At 30.8% G+C, this 9,387-nt stretch overlaps 1 protein-coding gene across 2 annotated transcripts; it reads left to right on the forward strand.

Moving 5' to 3' along the window:
* The first annotated feature begins 4,438 nt into the window (after positions 1-4,438).
* On the forward strand, positions 4,439-8,279 carry LOC111386732 (patatin-like protein 2). 2 transcript variants are annotated; one of them, XM_023011193.1, is made up of 7 exons: positions 4,439-4,655; positions 5,361-5,542; positions 5,659-5,845; positions 6,465-6,626; positions 7,099-7,401; positions 7,699-7,874; positions 7,980-8,279. In XM_023011193.1, the coding sequence occupies exons 1-7, from the start codon at positions 4,518-4,520 to the stop codon at positions 8,053-8,055; spliced, it is 1,224 nt and encodes a 407-aa protein (XP_022866961.1). In that variant the 5' UTR covers positions 4,439-4,517; the 3' UTR covers positions 8,056-8,279. The 2 variants fall into 2 exon arrangements, with proteins under 2 accessions (XP_022866961.1, XP_022866962.1); XM_023011194.1 differs by having other exon boundaries at positions 7,702-7,874.
* The last annotated feature ends 1,108 nt before the right edge of the window (positions 8,280-9,387 follow it).

Raw genomic sequence — 9,387 nt, forward strand, 5'->3', positions numbered from 1 at the left:
TTCTATAATTTCCTTATTGTATCTGGCATCACGAAGTGAATATTAAATTTCTCGATCAATATCTACAAAAAAAAATTCAATATTAAATTTAAAGAAAATTGCAGCAGCGGTCCCTAATCTTTTCATTTTTGCAAAATTTACCCTAATTTTCATTTTGTGCCAATGAAGGTCTCTAACCTTTCTTAAACATACACCTGAGTCCATCTAGATGGAAACCATCCAAAACAATGTCAGTTGTCTAGGAAAATTCCTTGAACTATCTGTTACCGATACGAGTTTATTGGATGTTGTACCTTTTTGGACAGTGTTTTTGGACGATTTTGTTGGATGTTGATTCCTTAATTTTCTCGATCAACGGACTGTGTTGCGGATGATTTCCGTCCATATGGGGTTCAGGTGCATATTTATAAAAGATTAGGAACCGCCACCGGTACAAAATGAATGTTAGGGTAAAGTCTGCAAAAAATGAAAATGATAGGGACCACTGCTGCAATTTTCTCTTAAATTTATTAATTAATATCTAAAAACACTTCATCGTTTATATAGCAAATGAATAATGTACTATAACAATTAATATCAAGGTAGTCATCTTTTAAGAATTACAATCGTCGATCAAGATGACCTCTTGATGGCTGCATTAAGTTAACTTTGTGAAGTCACCAAACTAAATATTTTGAGAAGGATGGTAAATTGTAAATATCTCGTGTATCCTATTTTTAAAATAATAATTGACTTGTGGGCATTCAATTATGTGGGCCTTTGAAAACTTAGGCAATCTACATTTATAAGTTGATTTTAAAGCTGAGTACAAAATATCATCATTTGAGGTACTAATATATGTTTACACACATATATTTTGTTCTTTCCCACAAAACGTTTTAACTGGTTGTAAGATTCGTAATAATCTAGGTCTATTGCTCGTTAATTTACTTATGTTAGATAACCACGTTTTTGTCATTTTATATATCTGTTTAGAAGGACCACCTCAAAATTGGTCTTTTCATTACAATATTAAATGGTGAAAGAAATTGCGGGCACTCAACTTATAATAAAAGTTCAAGATCATTGGATATATTATTACAGAAAAATCAATTAAGGGGCGGAGATTTTCTCTCTGCTAGTGATTCCCAGAGGAGAAAATTAGGTTTCAAAATTTCATTTTCTTATAATACGCACTTGAACTAATGATTTAGGGAGGAGAAATACATTAACTTGAATCTTTGCGAACAGCTGATGACGAAAATCGATAGATACTCTCAATCCAAGGACTAGCAAATGGAGCAAAATTACAAAATTGGTTAGCTCATTGGACACTTCATTCCGAACTCGAGTATATAGCGAGAATCGCAACATTATAATTAATGAGATTTTGACTGGAAGTTTAGTTGGTGAAAAAAATGAGGACACACATTTTCTTGACCAGAAGATAAACAAATTAAATTTACAAAAATTCTAAAAATAAATATAATAAATTATCATTTAAGAAAAATATGCAAAAATGAATATTTTAAAGAAAACATAATACGTACACTTTCTTCTGAACGTAGGATACATAGTTGACCTAATATAATTTAACCATGCTGAGATTGCTGATTGCTGGCGCCTTGCATCCCCCCCCCCCCCCCCCCCCCCCCCCCCAAACAAGTTGCCCCCCCCCCCGCCCCCCTTCTTTTTCTTAAGCAAGTTGGGGGTTTATGATGACTTTGACAATCTACTTGTATAAGTTGAGTTATAATTATTCAATGTAGTCATAATGCAATTTTTCTTTACGATTCTAATTATATTTTTTAAAAATGTTAAATAATTTTTTTTTCCCAGAGAACTTTCATCATATGAGGTACTACTATATATTTATTTATCTTCCCAACGTTTATCTTGTTGAAAGAATCGTAATGATCTTGATTTATTGCTCATTAATTTATATATCCTAAATAATCACGTTTTTGTCATATTATACATCAATGTAAAGGAACTACCAAAAAGTTGTGCTCTAACAAGGTCTTTTTACTACAATACTAAATGGTGAAAGAAATGGCAGGCACTCAACATTTAATTAAAGTTCAAGATCATTTGATATATATTAGAGAAAATATCAATTAAGAAGCAGACATTTTCCCTCTGCTCACTATTTCCAGAGGTTATTAAATATTATTTTCTTACAATACGCTCGTGTACTAGTGATTCCCCGAGGAGAATAGCGTTAACTTAAATCCCTGTCAATGTTCTAAAACGTGTAATGTGTGATGATGCATGGAGGCTAAATTATGGAATAGGCGAGTTTAAGAGAGGCATAGGCATAAAAAAGGCGTAGAAAGACATTTTCATATTTTAATTTTTAATCAATTAAAAAATAATTTAATAATTAAAAATAATACCTCACAAACATCTAAAAGAGGTCTATAGGAACTTTATATACATTTTTTTTTTAAAGTTTTCAACAAAAAGATAAGTTTCAAATATAAATATTAAGTGGTAAATAAATGGGAATTTTTGGGAGTTTTCCTTTATTTAAGGCTTCAAGCGGCTGTTTTGAGTTTAGAGCAGACGAAGTAAAAAAAAATGTTCCTTTTAAGTTTTAAAATAAAATAGTTGTAAAAATAAAAATAAAAAAAAGGATAATAATGCGTTCCTAGGCTTGCATAATCACATATAGGTACGAATTAGCGATCAATGGAAATTGTTGACTGCTAAATAAGGCGTGCATTTTAGAATACTGATCACTGCAAATAGTTAGTGATGAAAATAGATGGATATAATCAATCAGAGAATTGGCAAATCGACCAAAATCACAAAAGAGATTATCTCATGGGCCACTTTATTCTCTTTTCGAGTATAGAGTGACAAAGAACCACAAAACTATAATTAGCAAATTCTTAAGTTAAATACCTGTGTCTAAATCGAGAACCAACGAATTTGGTTCAATTCTCAGTTCTAGACCAAGAACTAAAAAACTGAATCTCCCTAATTTTTTTTATCTTAAATAAAATGAATTATTTTTTAAAATAAATTTACTCACTTATTAATTTAACCCAAACCCAAAATATGATTTTCCTATTTTTAGTTTCTAATTCAAGCCAAACTTAATCAAATTGACATAAGTTTTACAAAAATCTATTATTATTCCTTAGCGCCATTTCTACAGTTCTGGGGAAATCGAATTGGAAGCTTAGCTACGCCCCTCTTAATTATTGTGAGCCCATTGTCTTTGTCTTTTTGTAATTTTAACAATCAAATCTAAGAATGACTCAACAAAGAGATGTGCAAAATGTGAATGTTGTGTGGTTCCTGCTGTTGAAACATTAGATCATGTTCAATGTTCGGGAGAGGTGGCGACTATGGTATGGGATTACTTTGCTCTTCATTTTAATTTATGTATGCCTTAGGTCACTTCTTGGAAAAATGGGATGAAGTTTTGGTGTTCTTTTGTATCTAACTTAACACAAATGGAAATTCTTCGAGGTGTTGTATCCATTGTCATGACCTGGGCTCTTTGGATTGTGAGGTGTGCTGTTCGCATGGTGGCTCTATCATTCAGTGCCAAGGAGTTGTGTAGATGGTTAAATCCTTCTTTCATTGTGCTGGATTGATAGCCAAAATGACACGACTTTTTGACTGCAATGTAAGATCACTTCAATCTCTTAATTACAGCTGGTCGCTTGGAACTAAACTTAGAGTTATGCTATATTACCAGATTGATTTTACCATAATTGTGCCAGATTAACACTTGGCAGTATTTCATTGGTAGTTGGCCCAAAAACAATTTCCAATTACCAATGAAATATTGCCAAGTGTTAATCTGGCACAATTTTGATAAAATCGCATAACTCTTAAACTTAATGTGGATGGGGCATCAATGGAGAATCCTAGACAGGCTAGTGGAGGGGACTTATACGTGATGCATGCACATTGTGTTTGCTGGGCAAGTTTTGCACATCATTGTGGACATGACACGAACATGGTTGCAAAAACTTGAGCTCTACTTGATTGCATGAGAATGTATTGAGATATTGGAATACATGATGTGATGGTGGAAAGACTGAAATTAGAGAGAAATTGGGGAGTAAATTCAATTAATTTCTTTATCGACTGTTATCTTATTACATTGCAAAAGAACCCTTTATATAGGTTTTACATATTCCATTCTTATAAAGAAATATCTAATAAAAGCTATTTAATCAAACATAATTATGTTTCCTAAAATAAACATCAAAATTTAAAAAAAAAAATATATATATATATATATAATAATACCTCTTCTAATATTCCATCACTCGGCCATGTAAGACCTAATTAAAATCATTACAATGTGTTACAATTTCGTTGAAGCTTTCCACGAAATTAGTTTTACAAATTCAGAAGTTTGACCCCACGCATACGTAATTAGCCCTGATCGAAGCTATAAATATATCCCCTAAGTACGCAAGTTTTATCCAAAAGCAAAGGAAGAAAATTTCTTAAGAGTTCTCTTAAAACTTATTTAGTTAGTTTCTAAACACAGGCATTTATATATAAATATTATGAAGAAGGCTTTATCCTCAGTTCAGATACAACCCCCAACTTATGGAAATCTGATTACAATTCTGAGCATTGATGGGGGTGGTATTAGAGGAATTATTCCTGCCACTATCCTTGAATATCTTGAATCTCAACTTCAGGTAATTCACTTTTAAATAGCTTTGTTAATATTTTTATTTTTTCCAAAAAAAAAAGACAAATATAACTCTTTAGCATTTTATTCAAAAGCCCAAATTGTTAGGGAAGAGACTCATTTCTTTATTTGCAAATTCTCTTCAACGCATCCAACCTTGGGCAGGGCCAGATTCATTTTTTCTTCAAAATCTTGAATATTGCACAATTTTAATAAATAGTTAGTAGTAAGATTTCAAAGCCATATCTTCGGTTACCCTAATACTACTTTATCTTTGTTAGAGAGCACATAAATTTTTTTTTTTTTCCTGACCTTAATAATACTTTATCTTTGTTAGATAGCAGAAACATGAGTTTCTTTAAAAAATTATTTAATTAGTTCTATCGCATTTTTGTCTAAAACATGGCAAATTTAATGTTTGGGTAATAGTCATATCTCAAATAAAAATTTAAATTATTTATTTATTTAATATTTTCTTCACACGAATCACTTGACCAAATTGATACTGTAGTTGTCTTGTAATGATCTAACATTTTTTTTTTTTTTTAAACTAATCAGAGTCAAACACCAACATATAAAACAAATCTAATGCATAGTTGCCCAAATTTTAAATTGGAAGAGGTTTTAAAGATTCCACAACAAAATGCATATATAATATTCTACATTGAACCATGTATATAAAACTGACTGGGAATGTGTTATTTGTTGCCAGGTGCTAGACGGCGAGGATGTTAGACTTGCAGATTACTTTGATGTAATTGCAGGAACAAGTACAGGAGGTCTAGTAACTGCCATGTTAACCGCTCCTAACAAAGATAACCGTCCGTTGTTTGCAGCTAAAGATATCAAACCCTTTTATCTCGAGCACTCCTCTAGAATTTTTCCGCAAAAGAAGTATAAATTATACTTTAGTAGTACAACAAACAGTTACATTTTATATTAATCTTAGTGATTTTATGACCATATTTTTATTGATGAGCACATGTACTTGTATTGGTTTCGAATTGCAGTGGCTTACTGGGATTGATCGAAAAACTATTGAAATCTATAGTCGGACCAAAGTATGATGGAGAGTACCTTCACAAAGTTATCAGAGAGAAACTAGGCGACACTCGACTAGATGAGACATTAACTAATGTTGTCATTCCAACATTTAACATTGAAAATTTGCAACCTATTATTTTCTCCAAATATCAGGTCTAACATTCTTTTCGTCATTCCTTTCTTCCAACAGTATTTGTTTGATTGTATTCTTAATTATTTATGACTGTTCAAGAACACTGAACACTAAAGCGATAATATTTTTTTTTTAAAAAAAATTTTGAGCTATTTCCAACCAAAAACTTGAAACTATAATATTCTAGCTAACCAATCATTATATTGTAAGTATTTACTAGAGGCCTCCCAATCAATTCAAGGGCCATAGACAAAAATTTTAGTGTCTTTTCCAAAAAGTATAATAATAATATAAAATAGAGCGAACAATTACACTAAACAATTGTGGCAATAATTGCTGACATATCAGTGATTCAAATGGAATTGCTAACACTCATATAGTTGGATATCATCCATTCACATACACAATGACACCGACGATAATATGTCTTGTACAATGTCATCGGTAGTCATCAATTATGTTTCGATCTACGGAGAAGTTGTTAATGTCAATGACAAAATTTTATTGTTTCTTTATTTTATTAACAAGTTACCACAAGAATATTGATAATCTATATATATTTTTATTTTTCATTGGTAATATTGAGTTAAACAGAGAATGTAATATAATGTAATTCAGTCCGTATATATGTATATACAGGCCTTGAGGACGCCATCGTTAGATGCTCGACTCTCAGATATATGCATTGGCACGTCTGCAGCTCCAACTTATCTTCCTCCTTATTATTTCAAGAACCAGACTAAGCAAGGTTATGTGCGAGAGTTCAACCTCATAGACGGTGGTGTTGCTGCCAATAATCCGGTAAAAGACACACACACACACATACAGAGAACAATGTCATTGAATTTTACATAATAAAATAAATGAGATGAATATGTACATACTTTGTTTAACCATCTCAATTTGTTATGGAAATCCATTCCATGCTAGTCATTTTCTTAACTCTCGCTAATATTTACAAAATTTTTTGTCTTCTTTTATCAGCCAATATATTATACTTAAATCTCACAAAGATCACTCAGAAACAAATCGTTCGTTAAATATTAAACTTTTTTTTTAATTCTACAGAAATTAAAGTTGTTCGCGAAATTCAAATAAATCTAATGTTGAGCACTACTGGTAAATTAATGAACCAATATGAGGCCAAATTCTTTCAACTTTGTTTCTCTTCTTTTCACAAGAACTATTTTGTTTGTCGAATTTTTTCTTTCTTTTACTCATGAAATCAGAAATGTTAAAGTCATATCATTTCTCAAACCCTATAATTTTGCAGACATTAGTTGCCATCAACCAAATTACGAAACAGATTTTGGATGGAAATCCAGATCTCTTCCCAATTAAGCCTATGGATTATGGACGCTTTTTAGTCATTTCAGTGGGCACTGGCTCGTCAAAGGCACAGAAGAAATATAGTGCTCAAAAGGCAGCCAAATGGGGAATATTTGAATGGTTACTGAATGAAGGTTCCTCTCCAATAGTAGATGTTTTCACTCAAGCCAGTGCTGATATGGTGGATTTACATATTTCCGTTGTTTTTCAAGCATTTCATTCTCAAGAAAACTACCTTAGAATTCAAGTAAGATTGACGTTAAAACACATTATTTACAAGCTAAAGTTTACTCATTAAATTTTCATGTTCAAAAAATCGTTTTATCTACACCAAATTTATTTCTTCAATAAAGGCCTTACACGTACGTAGGTGGTGATTACTGGTCAATATATGACCTTTGCCTCTTCTAATACTAATATATACTCACCTAATCTGAAAGCTAAATCTGAACAAATTTGTTTATTTAAATTGTGTTAAACCCCCTATTTTGTAATTTGTTTTTTACATTTCTGAGAACTGACAATTTTTGTAATTACATGTCAGGAGGACACTTTAACTGGGGCAGCTGCCTCAGTTGATGTTGCAACAAAGGAAAACCTAAACAAGTTGGTTGAAATTGGCCAAAGTTTATTGAAGAAACCAGTTTCAAGGGTAAACTTAGATTCAGGTCTATTTGAACCAATTGAAAATGGTGGAACAAATGAGGATGCTCTGAAAAAGTATGAATAAACATTAAAAAAATTAAATTAAATTACTGCTATTTTGCACATTTATAATTCATTTATCTTCATGTTAACAACTGTCCTATTCATTTTGTCTTACAGGTTTGCAAAATTGCTTTCAGAAGAAAAAAGGTTTAGGGACCTAAAATCACCTTTCAGCAAGGAAACCTCAACTTAGCTGATTTATACTTCCTGGGGATTATTTATCATCAATCATTAAGACATATATTAATAATCATTTAGTTATTGTTTGAATTCTAAAATATGTATTGAAATGGATTGTAATTTAATTATTCTTTATCAGCTAGAAAGTGCAAATTGTATAATAATGTACAATTAATCTTATAATTTGTATATATGTGCATAATCAATAAAATGAGAATGATAAGACATTTATATGTTTAAAGCTGTGAAGAAAAATAATGTGAAATTTTATAGTAGTGATTATATTGAATTTTTTTTAATTACAAAAGTGCAAATTGATATTAAAAGAATTCGGATCGATTTTTGTATCTATCTATAAGAAGAAATCTTATAGTTTGGACTGTTTTTCTTTCCCTGTTCCTGCTTTCCTAATTTTCCAAACTCCAATGAAAATCTACACGAGTAATAAGAATGAGAAAATTTGGGTTTTTCTTTTCTTATGTTAACAAGATAATGAGCTGTATTTATGTCTCTTAAATTTAACTCGATCCAATATTTAATTAATTTAATCAATAAAACTTGGTCCATAAATTAATTAATTTAGCTCATTAATAAATAATCCAAATAATTAATTGTACAATGCCCAATACTTGTCAATTAATTAATTAGCGACATAACTCTTCTAGTTTTACTTTTGTGTGTGATCTTTTAGGTTCTCGATCACGATTTCTAACGACGTGAATTATTATTTTAATCTAATCAGAACCAATAAATTGAAATACCTTCTTTTAATTTTTCAACAGTCCACATCCATTGGCCTAAATTGATATCTAGCAATGTACCAGGAAATACATATAACGAAAGATATCACGTTGTATGACAAAATTAAAGTTGTTCATTTATCATGAAACTATAATACATATGTCAATATGACTGGATTAGTTATGAGATACGGATGTGCATCAGTTTAAATTATCGATCATATTTTTCAACTCTCTCTTAAGTCAGTGTAAATTAAGCACTCTTTTAAGACTTATGAGTACACCTTAGTCAAGCACTTCGTTATCAATTTAAGTGAATTAAATATATATTTATCACAATTTCTAACTATCTAAGATGATGAATCATCTATTGATCATTTACAACCTTTATATGATTGTTAACCTGCTTGAATAATATCGTATTAGCGACTCTTGATATTGCAATATTGAACATCACCAATGCATAACTGTCTCCATATAAGATTAACCAATTCAAGTCAAAAGACCAATTCTACTACCGAACATTAGAGATTAATCACTGATACTCAAATAGTTATTCATGTGGAATCTCTTCAGTGGATCTCCAATTTTTTTTATTTTTTATT

Source organism: Olea europaea, unplaced genomic scaffold, assembly GCF_002742605.1.
Source record: "Olea europaea var. sylvestris unplaced genomic scaffold, O_europaea_v1 scaffold3709, whole genome shotgun sequence".
NCBI lineage: Eukaryota > Viridiplantae > Streptophyta > Magnoliopsida > Lamiales > Oleaceae > Olea > Olea europaea.

Excerpts from the sequence above, each read along its gene's own strand:
- LOC111386732 (XM_023011193.1), top strand. The coding sequence starts at position 4,518 with ATGAAGAAGGCTTTATCCTCAGTTCAGATACAACCCCCAACTTATGGA. Across the intron at positions 4,656-5,360 it reads ATCTTGAATCTCAACTTCAG|GTGCTAGACGGCGAGGATGT; the intron begins GTAATTCACTTT and ends ATTTGTTGCCAG. Across the intron at positions 6,627-7,098 it reads GTGTTGCTGCCAATAATCCG|ACATTAGTTGCCATCAACCA; the intron begins GTAAAAGACACA and ends ATAATTTTGCAG.